The sequence below is a fragment of the Strigops habroptila genome, chromosome 1 (assembly GCF_004027225.2).
Source record: "Strigops habroptila isolate Jane chromosome 1, bStrHab1.2.pri, whole genome shotgun sequence".
Taxonomy (NCBI): domain Eukaryota; kingdom Metazoa; phylum Chordata; class Aves; order Psittaciformes; family Psittacidae; genus Strigops; species Strigops habroptila.
The window spans coordinates 138,254,734-138,276,572 of NC_044277.2; the positions used below are offsets into that span (position 1 = coordinate 138,254,734).

At 35.3% G+C, this 21,839-nt stretch overlaps 1 protein-coding gene across 8 annotated transcripts in view; it reads right to left on the reverse strand.

Moving 5' to 3' along the window:
* Positions 1 to 21,839, reverse strand: part of NEK10 (NIMA related kinase 10) — a 96,947-nt gene that overhangs the window by 7,969 nt on the left and 67,139 nt on the right. For 5 of the 8 annotated variants that reach the window (XM_030512371.1, XM_030512343.1, XM_030512378.1 and 2 more), the window contains 7 exons: positions 18,222 to 18,270; positions 15,652 to 15,689; positions 11,698 to 11,798; positions 8,674 to 8,784; positions 6,149 to 6,257; positions 4,745 to 4,794; positions 4,608 to 4,660 (listed from right to left, as the gene is read on the reverse strand). In XM_030512371.1, coding sequence (XP_030368231.1) covers positions 4,608 to 4,660; positions 4,745 to 4,794; positions 6,149 to 6,257; positions 8,674 to 8,784; positions 11,698 to 11,798; positions 15,652 to 15,689; positions 18,222 to 18,270 — 511 coding nt within the window. Of the gene's footprint in view, positions 1 to 4,607; positions 4,661 to 4,744; positions 4,795 to 6,148; positions 6,258 to 8,673; positions 8,785 to 11,697; positions 11,799 to 13,202; positions 13,224 to 15,651; positions 15,690 to 18,221; positions 18,271 to 21,839 lie in introns of those variants that run through there. The other 3 variants (XM_030512387.1, XM_030512363.1, XM_030512396.1) reach the window with 2 other exon arrangements.

Consider the following 21,839-nt stretch of genomic DNA (forward strand, 5'->3'; position numbering starts at 1 on the left):
AAAAGCTGGGAGAAGGAAGGGCAGAGGTGGGGGGTGTTCAGAGTGACAGCATTTGTCTTCCAAAGTAACAGGTGTGATGGAGCCCTGCTTTCCTGGAATTGGCTAAGCATTTACTTGCTGATAGGAAGTAGCTAGTGAATTCCTTGTTTTGCTTCGCTTGCGTGTGCAGCTTTTGCTTTACTTATAAAACCGTCATCATCTCAAGCCATGAGCTTTCTCGCTTTTTACCCTTCTGATTCTCTCCCTCATCCCACTGCAGGGGAATGAGCAAATGGCTGTGTTGTGCTGAGCTGCCTACTGGGGTTAAACCATGACAGAGCTACAGCATTCGGCTGAACATAACTCCTGTATCCGACCATTGCTATTTTTGCTGATTTAGAACTAATCTTTTTTGATGTTACTGAGTTTCTGCTTGGATCAAGTCTCTTAATACAATTTATTAAAAATAGATTTCTGCATCAATTTGGATATTACATGTCTACTTCAATATAAAACCCAGATGAATGTTTGAAACCAGTATCCATTGTCTTATTTATAAATAGGCTCAAAATCAAGGATCTTGCCTCTTGTGCAATGCAATATTAAACCAGAAGGAGAAAAAAAAGAAAGAGTGGCACAATGGATGTGACCAGAATAATTCTGAAACATTACAGAGGTATTTTTATGCATGTTTACCAAATTTCTGTTTAAATAGGTAATGCAATTGGACTGCAGAGTAATTTTAAGATATTAGTGATAAATGGGCACAAGTTGATTATTCTAGATAAAGCTGAGGGTCATTATCCTCAGCTGGTCATTAATCCCATGAAATGACTGAAATTGGGATATTAATTACTATTATAATGAAGATGAGGAAGAAAAAAAGCAGCATGACATTTTTCTTATGAAGCTGTCTCCATTTCTAAAGAATTCATGTTTCAGCACCCAAACAAGTTGCTTGAATCATTTTTAACCCTTTCTACAGTTTATTCATCCTACTACAATTTTCATGTCATCACCTCACTTAAGGTTTGGTTTCCCATCTTATATTCCTTGCACAGCAAGGGCAACAGTTGTGGGAAAGAAAGACAACGCACACAAATCCCCCAAAATATAAAATGAGAATATTTTCTCTATGAAGCGTGCTCCACAATGAGGTAGGAGATTGTGTTATTATGCTATATGCTATCTAGCTGTTTATTCTGCATTTAACAGTGCTTTTAACAATAGCACACATCTAATATCACCGCAGAGCAGCTATGGAATTCTTTGTTCCAGAATAGAACTCACCTTGTAGCCTTACAACATGTGGAACTGATACTCTCAAGTCAACTTCATCAGAAATTATGAAGAAATTTGGTTCTAAAATGAAGAAACAGCTTTAAAAACTTGCAACTTCACAAATTAAGTTTGTGGTGTTCTGATATGCCTTCTGAGGACTTTTGAGCCTTTGAAGGCTTGCTCTGGTTTGGGTTTTTTTCATATTTCTATTAGAAGAGCTAGAAACTTATTATGTGCAGACAGGAAGACAATTTGTTTCCTGCTAGAAACACTATCATTCTGATTCCACTATGAAAGACCCACACATGCCCCATCATTACAACTTCCCATCTTTGAAACTGAAAAAATTCAATCTAAACTAAAAGCTTTTTAAAATAAGAAAGTTTAAAAAGAGGCGTATTGCCCTATATGTTGCTAAAGCAAACAATATACAGATATTCATTGCTCCTAGTACTTTTTTCTAAAGCTTTTCTCTGAACACATTTATAAGAAGGGGATGCCAGGAAAACTACAGGATGTAGAGCTTCTGCTGGAAAAATTTGCAGTTGCTTCCGAAATGCTTCACTGTGTATAGAAGAGAGAAAGTAGAGCAAGGCTCAGAACAGTTTTAGGCAAGAATGGATGATAGAACGTTGCTCCGAGGGCTGCAAACCAAATTCTGCATGGTGGAATAAAACCAGAAAATGGTGGACACTGATAAGCGACTTGCAGTGCAGCTTGAGAGTGATTTGTTGTTCTAGCTTGCTTAAGCTGTTTGGATAGTTTAAGGCAAAACCTAATGAAGCATATCTGCTAGCCAAATGAATCATTCAGTACCGGACAGCTGTCAAAACTGGACTGTTTGGCTATTTGGAGAGAGTGAGAAGCGAAAAAAAAAAAAAAAAAGCAAGTCCTCTGGAAATTGAGACATGTTTTTGACAGCCAAGGCCGAAGCACAGTCTGTCAATTTTCTGGAAGAAAAGGGAAAATAGTAAGTTATTTAGGAGGAGGTCCTTGTCTAGAATAGAAGCAATGTAGTGGTGACAGAGGAACCAAACATAATTATGCATCGCGGCAGGTAAGAGGATTCAAAAGCATAATTGCTGGTGACAGACCAACAACTGGGTTGCAGTTTGGCTATTTGTATCTGCCAGCTAAAGCCAGAACATGCTAGAGTGACATACATGCAGTAGAGTGGGTCAAAGTCTAGAGCAACAGCTGTTATGTGCACACATTAATAATTCTAAACATGAAAAAAAAAAAATCAAATCTAGTCAACATTCTTTTAAACTTCTAAGGAGATCCATACCTATAAGGAGATTTGACTCCATTCCTTTCGCCCTCTCTAAAATCAGCAAAGTTTTGTCTTTGCTACAAGGCTCATGAGCAAAGCACAAATCAGCACTGACTGGGGATAACATTAGCACTGCTGAAGAAGTTGCATGACTCAGGGGAAACACAATGTGAATTCCAATGTTCCTATGCTCCTGAGAAAATCAAATACATAGCATATCCACCATTATGAAGAAGGATGCTAAGTATCCACTGTCTTTCTCCAGACTTTATGTATGAGTGGAAATGTACTGCTTGCTCTTTTCTTCCATTTCCTTCGTCAGGATAAACATAGCATAGAGAAGAACACCTTATCACAGAAGAATACACTGTCATCCCGTGTAGCTATAAAGAGCATTTTCTTACATCTCCTCTAAAATAAAAATTTTTAAAATGCAGGAAAATAACTTAAGATTCTACAGAACAACTACTCTGTAGGGAATTCCAGCACAGCAGAAAAATAACTAGTCCTGAATAAATCAGGAAAAGCAGAATGTTAGTTATTTTATTGCTATTGGTCTCGTGCATTTCTGTGGCATTCCTATGCTACAGGTTAAAGTACTAGCATATTTGTCTGCAATCTTTAAGAATCCTTTATATTTCAGCAATTATATTTGCAGCAATAGAACATGGAGAAATGGAATGAAGCTGCACTAGGGGAAGTTCAGATTGGACACTAGGAAAAAGTTCTGAAGAAGATCTCCTGAGAGGGTGGCTGGTCACTGGAACAGGCTCTGCAGGGAAGCAGTCACACCACCAAGCTTGTCAGAGTTCAAGGAGCATCTAGATGACAGTCTTAGTCATACGGTTTAGTTTTAGGTACTCCTGCGAGGAGGAGGAAGTTAGACTCAATGGTCCTTATTGGGTCCCTTCAACTTGAGATACTCTATTTCTATGATGTCCATTAATAGAAATCTTATTTTTATAGTAGTTTGTGTAAAATACTCAAGTCCATATTCAGCACACACCTGATTCATTACAGTTAATTGCAGTAAGATGCTTTTCGCTGGTCTGTTTGTGAGATAAATGCTTCTACAACCACAATACATTTATATACTTATTGTAAGACTTGCTAGATCTTGATGTTAAAAATAAGAGCTTTTTCTTTTTTTTTTTTTAATGAGTTGTGTGATATTTCTTCTATAGCACCACACCTTGGGAGCTTGTGATTAGGACATAAATGTAAGATACTTGAAAACACTTATAACTAAATTTGTTAGACCTCATGACTGCAAAAGTGATTTGTAAACATGATTCAAGTATACCCTGAAGGTTTAAAAAGTGAATTATTATTTTATTGTGGGAGTGGTTAATCATGATTTTTCAATACTTACAGCTGGCAGCAAGACACTTGTAAGCTGGAATTTCAATTCTGAGAGTAGCCTATAAAAACATTCAGGCTAATATTTGAAATTTTTTCAAGCTAGAGTCAATCCATACCAAAAAGTTTGCAAAGATAATAAATAACTGAAAAACACCACTGAGGCACCAGGAACTATAAATTCTTAACACTGCATAATATCTGTAGTAGGTGAATTGGAGGGTGGTGTATGTGTGTTTATTTGTTTTAGAAAACCTAATTGCACTCTCCCAGGCTTTAAAATGTTGATTACTGCAAAGACAAGGAACAGACTTACTTGGTGGAAATAATGAATTTTTTGCTCTAAAGAATATCTGAGATGATAAATAATATCGGGTAAAAAGAATGAGAAATGCTAAACTGCTGTTGTGGACATATATTTTCCTGTGTTCCTCAAAGGTTTCCTGCAATAAAGATATACCACCTCCAGGATGGTTTATGGGAAACGTGAGGGAATTGCTGCCAAACTTGTACCGCTATCATCTGAATGAAGAAAACAGATGTGGCAAAAAAACCATGCTTAGATTAGCTAATATGTCCATGCATCCATGTATTACAATAAACCACGTATTGCACTATGTTTAAGGTGAAATTGCAATCATGTAAACAGGTAGATGATACATTTCGTTTTAGCACACCATAATTAACATTATCTTTGTAAATTGAACAGACTCACCTGTTAGAGGAATTGTAATAACCACTTTCCTCTAGAACCTCTTCAATTAGAGTCTACAAGATAAAATAAATTAATTTCAGTAAATTGTCTTTACTAAAAGTAATAAATTAATACATATAGGTATACTTACAGCTTACCTGCAACTGTTCGTATGTCATCCCTTCTGCTACGTCAGAAATGCCAATACCTAAAAATAAAAGACAATTAATGCTATACTACTGAATTGGGGGTTTACGCTCACTTATCAGTTTCTTAGCAATTCCGCTATGATGATAATGACAAGAGGGATGTTTGATCACCATCAGCTTATTCCACTGACCACAATGACCCCTTCATCTTATGGCATGATGTGAACATTTGAGGCACACAAGGCTATCACATTATAAGGGTTCTGATAGATGGAAGATATTTTAAATACTTAATGAAACAGAACACAGCAATGCAAGTTTCTTATTCTTCTCCACTTACAATTTATGATGGGAAGGGCACAGAACCAGCAGCAATTTGTAAGGATAAAAGTATTCTTTGCAGGTTAAGAGATTCAAAAATTATAGACATTGAGCACCTGAACAAATTGCATTGTTGTCTCTGGAAATAAAACTCGTATTTTAAGTGATTGTTAGGGACTCATTTCCTACTCAAATATCACCCTAGACACCTAGTATTATTTCTGAGTTTTGTAATAAGCTGTGGAACTGATATGCAAGTTTCAGCACAAAGACCAGCAAAATGCAAGTTTCTCACCCTTCTTTCTGGCACCACTGATATTAATGTTACTATGTCCTCTAGTCTGTGGATTGTGACATAGCTTTCCCTGTATTTGTAAGAATGGAAATGGCACAAATACCAAAACACTGGCTGCGCATTTCCCTTATGTCCATTGTACAAAGAGGTATATGATTAAACATGAATATGAAAATCTCTGAACTAGGAGTTGTGGTTCCCCATCGTGGATGATGCCAGTGATGGTAGGTTTGATTTAAGATGGAGTTCATGATTTGTCACACTAAGTATCATTAGTCCAAAGTATATTTGATAGTATTTATTTTCTAAAGTGTAAATATACATACTTTCCATTATACAGATGTGGTATAGCATGTAGCATTTCCCTCCTCCAGACTTTAGGGCTGGATTGCAAACATGACAGAAGGACAACAGAGGTTTTCAATAGAGTTTGTTTAAAAATCATGTGCAAGGACAGGTAAAGCCTAAATACGACATTTACAGCTACAAACATTCCTACTGATTTTCATGCATGAACCATGTGTTATTTCATCTTTCATATGTCTTTGTAACTCCAAAGTATACTTTCTCATATTAGTAGAATGGTCCATCAGTTGTAAACTACATAATTTACCAGGAATTAAACAACACAAAAACCAACCAACCAAAAACCTCTGATAATAAAAATCAGGATAGTTAACTTTACTGTCTTCAAAGACAGAAAGACAGATCTTAGAGCAGCAGTTCCTTCTGCTTTGATACCATACACTTTATTAGACATATATATGCCACTACAGAGGTTTTGGTGCTTTCTTTACCTTTTCTATCATCTGGAAGCAACGTATTTCCACCTAAAGAGAGAAGTACCACATGCCAATCTGCTGTGAAGACGCTGGGCTCAATCAGTTCAGGAGAACCTTGTAGCAGCTGGGGAAAGGTAAAAAATAAATAAATTAATTAATTAATTAATTAAAGGACACCTGAAATCTCCATCCTTCCTGTTTGCCAAAACTTCAGACTTTAATGAAGCAGTTCACCCTTTCCGATGCTAACAGAAGACAAAAGAGATTTCAATACTTTCTAGATTAATGAAACAGTGGTGAACACAGCTATGCATGTCCTACCTTCTCTCCAGAAACACTGACTGAATACTGCAATCTGCTAATCTGCACTTAGTATAAATCACTGAGTTCTTTATCTGAATAACATGTCATAAGCTATGTATTTGCATGAACATAAATGAGGAATTGTATTCCCTTGAGCTTAAGAGAGAAATAGCTGATGACTCTGGTTTTCAAAACTGAGGCTTCAAGTGAAATTGTTAGTACCTATTCACATGGTATTGTTCCCATTAGAGGGATCCCAGCACTTTCAAAACCTGAAAGTCAGCTCACCTACTGGATTATGTAAACAAGGAATCTGACATTAAACTTAAAAACATCTAGTTTTGAAAATATCCACTGGTAACAACTCTGACATGAAAATATCTTTGTGGGCAGGAGAGAAATTCCAGTTCTGCATTTCTGCAGCATATTAACACTTTTACAGTTACAGAAACAGAAGAGTATCTGTTGTTGGAAGACCTTTGCCCCACCACCAATAAGTGGAGGAATCTTTTTGTCTGTTATTCTAGTTAAGTTTTCTAATTCAGCAAAAACCCATTCTAAAAACCCATTACTTTAAAATTTTATTTGCAGAAATTACACAATCTCATAACAACACCTCCTGGAATAGTTTCTACCTAATTCTTTTCTCTATTTAGATTCTTCCTATTACCTCCCAATGATATTGATGTCACCAAACACATTTATGGTGGTGATTTTGGTAAAATATATACCACTTATTCACTGATGCTTATCAATTCTGCATCCTTCTAACTGCACTTTTTGTTGCTGCTTTCTCTTAATAGTTCCTATAACTATTTCCTTCAAGGTAAAAATGCCCAGAATTGCCTTCAGCATTTCAAACACCTTGAATTTACTACCATTTACTTTTTAGCAGTGTATTTCTTTCCTTTTCTTCAGGTTTAACTTCAATAGTTTTGAAGGTAACATAATTTTACAGTTGATAACATTTATAAATAAATAAGGTATATATAAATACATTTCTGGGCATTTGAAAAATAGGTTAATTTTATAATAAACACTTCCTGTTTCTTACCAAATTTTTGGGCATCCTTTCCTGAAAACATCAACTTAATACACAATTGGCAAAGATTTCCTTAGATCTAATACTATGGCTGAAATACAGAAATTATTTAATGTAAATCCCAGCTTAATTTACAGGACAGCAAACTGGCATGAAACCAGTGGCTCAGAGAGGGGCATCTTTAGCCATCTTTCAAATGTACTACCAATGTAAACCAACGTTAACACTAAATAGCCGCCTTCCATGGAGCTTAAGCATCTCAGATTAATTATTACAAAAGTAAAGGAAGGATTTAGCATTTGGGGTCAGTCCATCCTGTAGCAAACAATGACAATTCCACAATTCAGTGGAAGTGGGTGACAATGAAATTAGATTATACATGGGCATTATGTGAGTGATAAGAAATCATCTTTATCATCATATTTTAGATACAGTAACATACCTAATAACTGTTTTGTCATAAATTCAAAAATGAAATATCTTAGCTTCACAGTCTCCCACAGTACACAGATGCCAAGGATGTCATTTTCATATCCTCTCCTGACAAAGTCAGGAGATTTTGAAGGAACATTTAGAAATTCTGATCGTATTTGTTAGCTCCTTCTCTGTTGAAAGCACCCAGCATTTCACTGGAAAACATGCAGGCATGGCTCTTCAGTCATGCCATTCTTGCAAATCTGCATTATTTTTGAGCGGATGACACTAAACTGTTGTTAACACAACAGTTTTATGCAACAACAGGACAAGGTATGCTATATTTAAGACATTCTGGGGCAGTGCTTTCTTAAAATTCATGGTTTGAGTAGGAATACATTCCAAAATATGGATAAGATTGGGAAACTAATAACAGATTAAGAACTTACATAATTTCTATTAGCCTTTGCCACAAAAAGTTACATTTTCCTTCCTCTTCTCTTTTTAAGCTCCAGTGAGATGAAGTCCAGTTTTGCATATTAGCAGCTACCAAGTCCTTTCCATTTACAAAAAATGTTCTAATGATCAGACACAAACTTGAAACCAATCTGTAGAAACTTCTTACTTAATCTCCCATATTTTCCAAATAAAGGATAGATAGGGAATATTCTAAATATTTCCTTTTAAAAATGGAATCTCGCACTTTGTGACATTAATATCAATAGCTTAATTTGAATAGAAGAGACAAAGTCGACCACAGGTAGTAATTGGTGTACTACACCTTTCTCATTTCTGATTTCAGATTACAAGGATTGCTCTGCTGACTGAAGAGGCACTTCTTGAATCTTTCAATGATTCTCCTTTTCAAGTTGTACTGCAAAGCTGGAGGAAGCTACATGAAACAAAGAAACAGATGTTTTCACGGTTCAGTTACACCTGATATAAAGATGACATAATCAGCAGTACCATTATTGGAAAAAAAGAAAAAGTAGCTACGCCACAAAAAGAAACATTGATATTTAATAGCATGGTGATAAACAACAGTACAAGACTTGATTTAAAGGCATATTATAATAGTGTTCCTTACTTTGCCCATTCTATTAGGCTTGGCATATCATGTAAAGAACATTACAACAAGCTGAAGACAGGTAATACTACATTTGCCTCCCTGATCATAGTGCTAGCATTTTGGACATTTTTCTACAGCTGAAGGTCATGAAGCATTAGATCAGGTTTCATGTTGACTATAATGAGTGACTCCAGATGAAATTAATGAAACTTCAAGCAGCTCAGATCTTCATTCAATGTGTGTAGAACAGCTTCAACAAGCTCTTTTAAGGTCGTATGTACATCTTAATACAATTCAGAATGTCTCTTTTGCTAGAAGCTTCCCGTAGGAGGTAATTTACATTTCACTTGTTTATAAAGCAAAACTGATTTTGCATATTTTTTCTCCCATGTTTTTTGGCTGAAAAAGTACACACCTTTCAACATCTTTTACAAAAGAAAAGCACAAATCATACTTTTAGAGTCTTCAATAGAGAATTCAAAGGAGGTCTCTTCCTTTGCTCTTTTAAAATCATATTTATGGTCCAACAGTAAATGTAAAGCTTCAGCTGTTGGTCACTACAGTGACATCAACTCAGCCTGATAAGAATTCTATGGCAGGTACTACCCTTTTGGAAGGATCTCCTATGCTGGTTTTGTATAGTTGGTTATAGCTGCAGACAGGGTTTGTAAAATTTTCTACCATTTAGTACACACTTCATAATCACATCTTAGATGTAAATTCACAAAGTGCCACTCAACTGAATTCAGGAAGCTTTTCAACTGCTAAGGGAAGGTTTGACCACTAATGAATCACATTCAAACACTATCACAGAAGATATTATAAAGATTTTTTCCCGCTGGAACAAATTACTGCTCTTAGACAGCTATAAATCTAGAACAGCTATATTGGCCTCACAGGAGTCTTGGTTTGCTCTGACATATCAGGGATCAAGGTTACATCCTAAGCATAAAAGACTTAATCAGACAGCTGGTTGCATACAGGGTTTTGTTATATATAGATACTACTCTCTTTTCACACAGATAAGGCCTTACACATATGCATTAAATCAGATGTTGAATGTTCCTTACCCTATAAATGAGTGAAAAAAATTATGCCTTAGGAAAGGCCTGTGAGATACTCTGTAGTCTACATGCCACTGCAATGAACTGTGTGCAGTTGATGTACCATGGGCAAACCGAGATACACTGAAGCAAAAGTGGTAAATGTAGGCTACATGCCATTGAAATGGACTGTGTGCCGTTAATGTACCATGGGCAAACTGGGATATACTGAAGCAAAAGTGGTAAGAACAATTCCACTGCTTGAGAAACTCAGAGTTGCCTCAGGCACTAGTGTTCAATTTCAGCTTTTGTTTTAATGGAATCAGATGTCAGATCAGCTAAAAAAAAAAAAAAAATTAAAATAAATTAAAAAACAAAAAGTGCCAAGGATTTACATAATGCTTTTTTTCTTTTTTAAAAGCTTTCTCTTACATTGTTTTCCAAAGATCACTCTGACTCTTGTTCCCATGGAAACTGGATTGGGAAGGCTGCTGTCAGCCAAGAACTAGGCAAGAACAGGCAAGAACTCTCCCTTGTAAACTTCAGTTTAGAATTGTCAGCTGAAATATGTAACAGAGCTTTAGAAAACAGCTATGTATTATAAAAAATATTCTAGCTTAGAACATAAACAAGTACAAGAGAAGCACATAGTACACAGCGAACAAGTACAGCATGGATCCTGGTTCCTCTGCCTTCCCATTCCAAAACCAACTGCATCCGACATCAAAAAGCATCAAAGTTGTTATTACTGCTTCAGTGATCAATTCTGAGTAAGTCTTTGAGTTGCTGTTCGCTTTCAGTTATTCTCATCCACATTATGATAACTTGCATTAATTGGTAGGCCACTTGAGAAAACCTTCTTCAACAGAGAGGATAGGTTCACTAATGAGCACCTTGAACACACCCCTTACATAGCATGTAGAGACAGAATTGTCTAATTTCTGTTAGCAGGGGAAAGAGATAATTTCCAATTATTTTAAATAGCAATTGTTTTCTTTATTCCCATATTGCCTGTTTTGACAAGCTTGTCAGTTAAAAAAAAAAAAGACATGTAAAATGCTCCCGAGTTCTGTTTAAACTATTCTGTTCTAAACAAAAACAAATTTGGCTCCACAGCCTGAAAACCCCTGAGGGGTTTTTTCCCTGCATGAAACATCACTTCCCAAATAGGAACACTTCATTTTGGAAAACAAAAAGTTGCTTATTTTATAATAGCAAATTTTGCCAGTAATATATTCAGGATTTGAACTATTGCACTAGAAATCCCAAGAAATTACCACTGTTTATTGATAATAAAAATATTACTTGGAAGCTATTTAGAAATTATTGCTATAGAGGAAAGTGTTTTATGTACTCTCCATATCAGTATATGGTGTTAAGTCATGTAAAATATTCATATTGTTGGCATGACAGAATGCTGTAAAAATAATTTACTGTACAATCCATTTTTCTGAGGTGAGCCTATGATTTTCATATGACTCAATTATTGCCATCCTCCACATACACACTAATATTCAAGGTTAGTCTTTATTTAAATGATATATTTTTAAAGCATCCTGCCATCTGCAAAAATGTCAAGTTCTGTTGTTTTTACAGAACAGTGACTAAATTAGCAGCATTTTGCAGTACCATTATTTTGACAACAGCAAATAACTAAAAAGTATAGAATGTCAGAAGCAATAGTAATGCATACTTGAGTGATGAAGATGATTTTGTGCAGCTGGATAAGAATCTGCTGAACAGGGTCACTGATCTGACGCACCTTCCTTTGTGATACAGCAATTCTTGCTGATGCTGTAGATGACAACAGTAAAATCAGGAGGACAGCTCACTTAATTGCCTTAATATGTTAATAGTGTACACTGTTTAAAACCTGTAGATGTAAATAATAAGTTATAATGCATTATTAGTTTTTCTAATAGTGTTGGGAACAGAGAAAAGGATAATCTAAAAACTTGAAAGGTTAGACAATGTAATTGATGATGTGTTTCAAAAGAAAATCCCTTTCCCTGACTCACTTCTAGGTTACTCTACAAGGAAAGAAGTACTAATGTACCTCATTAATCATAAGATTTTTCACACATTTATTAAAAAAATGAAAGAATTTTCTTATTTTAACTGGTTGGGGGTTTTTTTGACATAGACTAAACCACATATTTAATTTTTCTATATTTTGATATAATGAGATTTATTTTCATTTTACCCCAAGAATTACAAGATTCCAATGTGGTTCCAATGTGGACCATTCGGAGAAAAATTTATGAAAAATATATTTTCATGTTGCCATATAGTGATATGTGTTGCTTTATCAAACCTAGCTTTTGTTTCCAACAACTAGCAGGAGCATGTTTTGAAAGAAGCCTCAAGAAAATGTGCAAGACCCAAGAATCTCTTGGGTCTTCTTTACTTTGCATCAGAAAATCATTGGTTTCTGTGTCACAGATTACTCCATGATCAAAATGACACAATCGTAAAACACATAATGGCATTTTTCATGTTTAGAATAAAGGAATATCTTTGCTAAGCAAAGAATAATGCTGTAAAAATTCCTCTCCCTACAAAGGGAAGAACAGACATTTGCTCTCTATTACAGACTGCCTATCACTTTTGCTTGTAAATTCCATAAAAATAACAAAATTATAGAGGTTTGGGTTGGAAGGGACCTTAAAGATCATCTAGGTCCAAACCCTATGGACATGGGCAGGCATGCCTTCCACTAAACCAGGCTGCTCCAAGCCCCGTCCCATCTGGCCTTGAACGCTGCCAGGGATGGAGCATCTACAGCTTCTCTGGGCAACCTGTGCCAGCGCCTCACCACCCTCACAGTTAATTCACTTGACCACCTGAATGAGTGACTATTGCTTAAAACCTACAAAGCACAATAAACTCAGTACGGATTTGTGGATATTGTACGTAAAAGGTTGACTGTATTTTGTTAAATAAGAACATTATGAACTTCTTGAACCAAAAAAGAAAGAAGACAAAATAATTTATTTGTGTTCCATGGAATAATTCTAATTCCAGACATGAGCCAATAGATAAATACTGCTGATAAAGCTGTAGGTAATTTAATAGAATTAGGATATAGTAGTAAACATTATGTATTTTACAAACTGTATAGATTTACAAAATATCATACAGATTTTAAATATAACAATTAAAACCAGCAAAACAGCTTGATTATTATTTACCTAGTGTTCCTCGATCATGCTTTGCCTGCTGAGAAAGAACGTAGAGCCAAAACTAAGTCAGATTTTTGAATTTTTATGTGGTAAATCAGTCGTTATTTATGATTTGTAATCTTGCGCATGCAAGTCATACCCACTGTCAGACTCAGAGATTAAGTAAAAGCTTAGCAGCAGACTGCCACTACAAAACAGCGTATCACTAAAGAGCATGAGTAAACAAAATTGTTTTTCCAAGTTGAGTATTAGATCTATAAGCTAAGCAAAGAACTTAGGTGCAAGTATTGAACTTCAGCCAGCAGCCCTGTATCTGTCTTAAATAGTTACCTCTAAACTACACTTCAGAGGCTAATTAGGTCCATATTCTAAAATATTCTCATACAGAAATACCTGGAGGATCATAGTCTTATGTACGTATTTACATCCACCTAAACTTTTTTTTTCCTTTGCAAATTCCGCTGAGAGGGAGATGAAATCCAAATACCAAAATTAGTTAGCCCACAACTAAACTATTATATATTTTTTTTCCTGTTGAATTTCTGTGCTGGCTATTTTAACAAGAAGAAGAGGCACAGTAACAAACTGGAGTGTCTAGGGATCAACTAGATCTGAGCTGCGCTCTCACAGAAAATAGATGCAGAACATCTCATTCTCTATCTCAGAGAAACACATTTCTGGTTGAATCAGGAATATAATGACATTATTGCTATTTCTGAGTTTCCTCTCAAGAATCAGTAAGAGGAAAAGAAGTCCTGCATTTACTCTGAGCCACTTCAGGAAGAATTTAAGTTGGTCTTTCTGCTCAAGATGATAGTGGAAGCCATGCTGTAATAATCTAAAATACTATATTATTTTATATAACGTTTTATATAAATATATCTTTTTTTATATATATATAAACAGGTAGAATGATTTTGATGTAGCTCTTTTTGCCTCATTTTCACCTCTATACCAACTGTTTCAACACTGCTATATTTAATCCAAAAATAAATACTATGGTCTTGCTGTTACAACCTAGGAACCTTCAGTTTTTGTCAGGACACTGATGAAAACTTAACTTTGTTAGCATATTACCTTTTTAATTGATCCCTGTTCTACGGTATTTGACTTCTCTTTTGCTGCCAATAGCTTGTATTACAAAACAAAAGTGAATAAATGAGTGCCCTTTCCTTTCTTTTTTTTCTGAATAAAAGTATGTTTAGAATTATATCAGCAAACAAAAGGACCGACTAGAACCTGTTATTCACTGTATAAGTTGTCGCTCTTTTCTAGTATGATAGCGACAATAGGACTTACCAGTCTAGGAGGTCCAGATGTAATGTCTACTTGTAGTGCCCTTGTGCGTCAAAGACAGCTAGAGACCCAATGTTCTACTGGGAACTTGGGAGTTCCCGTAAAGCTCATATACTCCAGACCACACAACAATTATATTTTTTGTTAAATACAAAAGTGTAGCATTATCTGGGGGATGAGGGCACGTGTGTGAATAGGCTGCTGAGGACTTGATCAAAACTTTTAACAGTTTTACCCAAAAGGAGAACATTATTGACAAAATTACCCACGAGACTGAAAATGTTAACAATAGCTAAGATGTTTGTCTGCAGATCATTACAGCTCTGATACCTTAAGGCTGGATAGTGGATTTAAACTGCATGTTGGTATTATAATGGCACTCTTCAGTAAACAGTACTGAAAAGAGCTGAAAGTGGACAGCAAATATTGATTTGTAGTGCAATTAAAATTCATAATATAATTTTTATATCAAAGAGCTATAAAATAGAAGTTAGTATAGACAAAAGGTACTTTCTTTAGGAAGATCAATACTTCAACTGTTCAAAATATTTTTCGTTCAAATATTATTTAACCCAGACAATATGCATTGTGAAATCACAGTTTAGCAGCTTACAGCATGTGAAGCTAAAAAGAGAAGTATCTCAAATGGAAAACTTGTTTCATTAATGGTGATGTACAAATACATGATAATTTACAAGGGCTCTATGAAATATTCCTTTCATATGAGAAATTCCCATTGCGTTCCGCAGAAGTTTAGCCAGGATAGTGACCATTAAAATGATGTCTTACTGATTTACTATTGGAATTCATATTTATCAAAAAATCCGTAAGGATATTTCAGTTAACATATTTGTATCTAAAATATAATTATATCCTTTTCCAACATTTTCAAATGCAGTTATTTGATAATACCACAATTTTTCATATTGCAAAGAACTACGACTGGAAGACCATAAGACTGCCACCCCATTGTGAACAAGTCCTATATTTTCATAGTTTCATTAGTAGTTTCATAGTTTCATAGTAGGCCCTGCACATGAGTGGAGGCACACTCAAGAGCAGACCAATAGGTGGTATAGCTGCAGAAATAAACTCTATAGGCAACACGAGAATAAGGTTTAAAAACTTGGCAATTGATAGGTTTAATTTTGTTACAAGCACAAAATTACCTGGTCGTAGTCTTGATCCCAGACCGTCAGTATCATCTCTAGTATTATTTAAAAAATAAAATAGAAAAATAATAATATTTGAAAAAAAAAAGTAGTTTTAATTGTGTTTGGCATCAATGACTGTAGAGGAAATATAAGTAATCCCTGACTCCTCCTCCCATTTTCTCCAAAGGAAACCTGTCCAAATTCACTAGATTTTAACTGTGCATTTTTAAGTCACATAAAGACTAGCCTACTCTATGTGTCCAAAATAGCATGACTTCTACTAAATAAAAATTCGACTCCATTCCTTTCCCTGCTCAGTTTTTAACTATAAAGTACAAAAACAGTAGACAGGATTTTAATATTTACAACTCAATAATCCTCTAGATTGCAAATTGAATTGCATTTGTACATGTTTAAGGACATTTAAATTAAACTGTTTTATGGCTGGAAAACATAAAGAAAAGTAATTATTGTCTAGTAGATAAAAACAGGAGTAATAGTGCATACGGGGGGGGGGGGGGGGGGATAATATTACATCACCAGGACAGCAATACCTCAGTGTCAGAAATATAGGTCCAGATGGTTTAATGCTAGTTTCTGCTTTATATTTTTACACAAACATTGTCCCAGCCTGCAGATTTCAACAGCTGAGAAAAGAAACAAACGGATACAGACAGGGAACTAAAAGAACTAGTATCACGTCCTATGGATGGCAGCCTCAACAGCCCCAACATGTCAAGAATTTGTATATATTTTTAGGCAGTAGGGGGAACTAGTTTCAAGGAGTAGTTATGAAGAAAGATGAGGAAATAGTTTTCCTAATGTTCATGTGGGGTAGAGATGGAATAAAAATAAAATGCGCTTGCTTCAACCCTGAAGTATCAAGAGACCACCATTATTGACCGCTGCAGGGATAAAGCTGGAAAGCTAGTGAGTGATAAGCCACAAACTGGATGGTGATATGCTAAGAAAAACTCTGAAGGCAAAGTATTGCATTTGAAGTAGTAGGAAAAGCACAATCAGTAAAAGGATACACACCTAAGATAGCAGGGTTGAAGGTAGGGCTACCGAAATGTTCCTTGCAGCAGTGTTCTGAATGGACATTTGAGTGACTAGAACGTGTGTGTCAAAACCAGGAAAGATGTTTGCATTATATCCTTATGAACCCAAGCAAGAGTTTTAGCAGAGTATATTGATAGGAAAGGTTGTATCTTAAAGGTGCCAGGCAGAACAGTGAGATTTATTCTGAATGTGAGAACTTCAAGAGGATGGATGTTATTTTCAGGAATGATCAAAACCTGAGCTAATGGGTAAGAGTTCAAGTACAGGCAATTATGACATTCCTTTTAGTTAGGTGATCAACTGTATGGCCACATGGCCACAAAGAGATCTTAGATAAACAAAAATATTGTACAGACAGAAGGAAATACATCTGGTGTATACACCTAAATTCCTGATTTGCAGCATGATTTTGCAGGTAGATGAATATGTAGACATATTTGTACATGCAAAACCAACATGCAGCAGAAAAGACAAGAGAATCAGTGATAAACTCATGTGCAACATTCAAGGAAATCAGGTGAACAGATAAACTAGTGTCCTTCTGAATGGTCCTTAAGAATAGTTTCAAAAGAAAGGGGAGAATTGGAAAAGGATACAGTCAGAAGAGTCAGAAAAGCCTGATTTTAAGAAGATGAAGATAGCACCAATGGTAAACAGCAGATCAAGAAAATAAAGGAACTATGACTTGGAAGAGGTCATTAAACAGCTTAGTAAGAGTTGCTACAGTAATATTCCTTAAGTGAAAGCCGGATTAAAAAGGGTTTGTGGAAAAACAGGGGAGAGAAATCAATGCCATTACTATGAATGCTTTAACCTACTTAAAAGTAAAAGGAAAAAATTGTTCAGGAGGAAAGAATGATTTTGGTTTGTTTTGTTTGTTTCAGAAAAGCAGAAATAAAGAAACAAAGATCAGAGTCTATAAATAAGACTGGTGCAAAAAAAATAAAAAGATGGTTGGTCAAGAACACAGTTGATGCATTTCTGAATAAATAACAGATGAAAAAGGAAGGACCTTTAGAAGGAGAATGGGGTGTCCATGCCATATTCTGTTTCAGTTTCTTGCCTTTTTGAAAGAAATTAGAACCCCAGAATTCAAACAATGGCTATATCTACATTTACACAGAAGACCTAGAGGAGTTCAAAGGGACAAGATATTACTCAATGCTATCAAATGTACAAACATATTTTTCTATAGAAAAACAGCATCTTAAAAATGCAAATCCAGAATTTAGATAACCAACTAATGTCAGTTTAAGCTGATGTAGCAAGGTCCACTTTTAAAACTATTTATCAGTTTAATGTCAGCCCTTAAATTACTCACATAAAGCTTCTGTGAGTAACAGTAACAATATCCTCAGGTAGATTGAGTGTCATAGGCTGAGATAAAATGAAATTGTAATGATAATAAAGAAATGTTTCATGAATTCAATCACACAACCATTCCACTGTGAAATGACCAACTGGAATTGATCATAACAATGATAAATCATACAATCTATATTAAAATCATAAATTGTACCTACCTAATCTGAGGTTGTCTTTCAGAAGCACTAAAACTTCGTTTAATTATACCTGAAACAAATGCATAAATAATATCCCTGCCTTAGAAAAAATATATGCATACATGTTTATATGTTCTATTTCCCAGATGTGGTATCAAAATGACTTTTAAAAAGCAGTGTTAAACTAACTCCAAACCCTTATTTGACTATGGAATTGCTGCTTGATATATCAAAGATTTGCTTGCATCATAACTAAAGTCTCAGCCCCACATAGTAATTTAACAAATACTTTCAGAATTTCACAGAAACAAAAAACACACTCTGACTAGATATCCACAGAAGATGTACCTGGATTTGCTTTAAATTACTACAGATACTGCTACCACTATAGAGCCACAATATTGTCTCTAGTCTAGATAAAAAGCTAGATTATTTACTCACTTTCTCAGAAGACCTTTGGTGGGATGTCTAAACCTTGTTGTACCAGAGTTTTATTGCCACCATTCTGTTAGCTAACTATTCAAACTACTACAAATGCAATATCTTAGTTCTTAAATAATCCCACTGATTTTAAAACCTTGAAGGCAGGCGTTTGACCACTTATTGGTCAAACATTTAATCAGCAACAAAACTGAACCCAAACAACTTTGTCATTTATTGCATAGTGCCAAGAAATGTAAAGAGGGAGGGGTAACGTTTGATGATATTTGTTATTTATGCACCTCAAAAGCATTGTCTTAAAACAACTATTTGTCTTAAGCATTTGTCTTAAAACATTCCTGTAAATCCATTCCTTTGATGATAATTTTGACATGTGAGAACATTCTCTCCTACAAATGGTATCTCATTTTGAATGAGGAGTAAGTATATGTTAAAATCAAAAGATATTTCAGATAACTGAAGGTCTGTGTAGTAAATTAGAAAATTCTACAACAGTTTTCCCATACAAATAATGCATTTTAATATAATGCCTGCACCTTTGTCTACCTGAGATGTTTTTTTCCACACTACTAACATCACAAGCATTATAATAAAACATGAACAGAGGCAGCTAATCAAACAGTAGCTAAGAAAAAGGAAAGATTTTATGCCGAACTTACGCTAGTTTTCCCATTGTTGGTCTTGTTACCAACAATGTTAAATTAATTCTAGAGCAACAGTAGAGGACTTTCAGAAAGCAGATACGTTTCTGAGAATCCTAAATCTTTTTTTGTGTGTTCAAACATACTTTCTGTCATGCTCTGCAATATTGTCCTCTATTTTTTTCTATTTCTCTGAGATCCTCTGAATTAAAAAAAAAAAACAAAATCCTGGAGGAGGCTTGCATCTGTCACACAAAATTCACTTTAAAACCAAATGAAATGACACATCTTTAGACAAAATCTGTCTCCCTAAAAAGAAGACACACAGATTAAGAGAACGAAAGAAAAAGAAACAGTATTTTATTCTGTGCTAATGCTTTGATTAGCAAAACAGATTTTAAAACTCTGTAGCAGTTAGCCCAAAAGAAGAAGGTTTGATAAGAGTGGTTGATTTAGATAATAGCAAATAAACTAGGCCCTTATAGAAGCAAGGATGCTTCAAATAACTTTAATATTGGAAGGCCTTTGGAAATGAAAAAATCTGACTGTGCCTATTCAAGGAACAGATATTTTACCTGCTTAGGATGCACAGTAATACAAATACAAAAGTAGAAGCTCTCACTGAACCTGAATAATGTTGCTTGCGGTAGGATTTTAAGGATTTTGAGTTTCAACCTCAGACACTTTGCTATAACAAAGACTATAAATTATTATGGGAATATATGCAAGAAAATCTGTAACAGAAGCCACTTGGCTAGAAAGTCAAGTTTGAACACAGGTGTTTGCTAGTGTTTTAGAAACAGCCTTCCTTTCCAAGTATTCTTATACAAAATTGGATTTGAAATACTATACCTTTTGGTTGTTTCAAATAAAGGGTCTCTCTGCCAGTCAAGGGGCCATATCCAAATTTTCTTGATCAGTTTGATGACTCACCACATTTGACTTGCTAATCTGCCACCTCATAAGTGTATTTACAAGTGCACAATATTTCACACCAAAGAATCTATTTCATCATTCAGTGTACATGGCAGAGATGCAGTTTTTTTTGATTCACATGCTTAAGTTAGGAAAATACAAAGATGATCAGGGGTCTGGAGCATCTCTCCTATAAAGAGAGATTGTGGGAGCTAGGCCTGTTTAGTCTAGAGAAGAGCAGATTGAGAGGGGATCTCATTGTTGCATATAAATATCTCGAAAGAGGGTGCCATCAGCCTGAGGTCTCAAGAGAAATCTGCATGAAAGTCAAAATGGGAAAAACAAGCCTATAAAGCACTATAAGATCTCAAAAATTCTTTACAGACAGCCCATTGCACAAAATAGATTTCTTGATGCAATAACTGTTTTCAACAAATTTCCTAAGCTTTCCCCTCATAACCTAAAGAACCTTATTGTCCTGGTCTTGGCTGGGGTAGAGTTAATTTTCCTCCTAGTAGCTGTCACAGTGTTATGTTTTGGATTTAGTATGAGAATAATGTTTATAATACACCAATGTTTTAGTTGTTGCTAAAAGCACTTACCCTGATCAAGGGCTTTTAAGTTTCCCATGTTCTGCCAGTGAGGTCGGGCACAAAAAGCTAGGAGTGAGCAGAGACAGGACACCTAGCCAAAGAGATATTCCATACCATAGAAGGTGATGCTCTGTATATAAACTGTGGAGATTTGATGAGGAGGGGTCAACCACTGCTCAGGTTGGGCTGGGTATCAGTCAATGATGAGCAATAGTATTCGCCATCAGTTGTTTTTCTTGAGTTTTATTCCTGTCTCTCTCTTTTTGTTATCTCCCTTTTCATTACTATTATTATTATCATTACTACTATAAATATATTTTACTTTTTTTCAATTATTAAACTGATCTTAACTAAATCCATGGGTTTTACCTTTTTCTGGTTCTCCTCCCCACCCCACAGGGCAGAGGGGAGGTGCACTAAGCAAGTGGCTGTGCAGTACTTAGTTGCCAGTTGGGGTTAAACCACGGCTCATATATAGCAGATGTGAAACAATCTTACCCCTAAGACTTACCAAACTATATAAAAGTCTTATATAAAGAAGAAATATCTTCTCACATCATAAAATCCATCAAAGAATACAACTCTTCTGAATTAAAAAAAAAAGGCTCTGTGATCACAGAACTTGTGACATAAGGTAACTGCCTGCAGTTAAACTCAGATTTTGAATGAAGCTATCAGCTCCAGTCAGCAAGTGACATTACTGAATGGGTATTTATTTCCTGCTGTGTTTGTTGTTATCCGCAAAAATAGTTACATTTGGAGCTTAGTGAGGACCTGAACTCAGAGCCAAATCATTAAGAGTATCCTTGTTCCAGAAATCCCATTTATTCAGCTAGATACTTTTGACTGCTTTGAGCATTACCTGCACAAAACTCCAGTCCTGGCACTTATGTTAACAAGTCATTTTTCTAAAAGCTTAAAGAGATATAAGAGATCCTTCTGGGGATACATCACTAGAATATTCTTCTGACAGATCTGTTTATTACATGCGCTTTCTTTCTTACATGGCAAGTCTGAATACTACTGCATTGCAGAAATTTTTGAAAGGA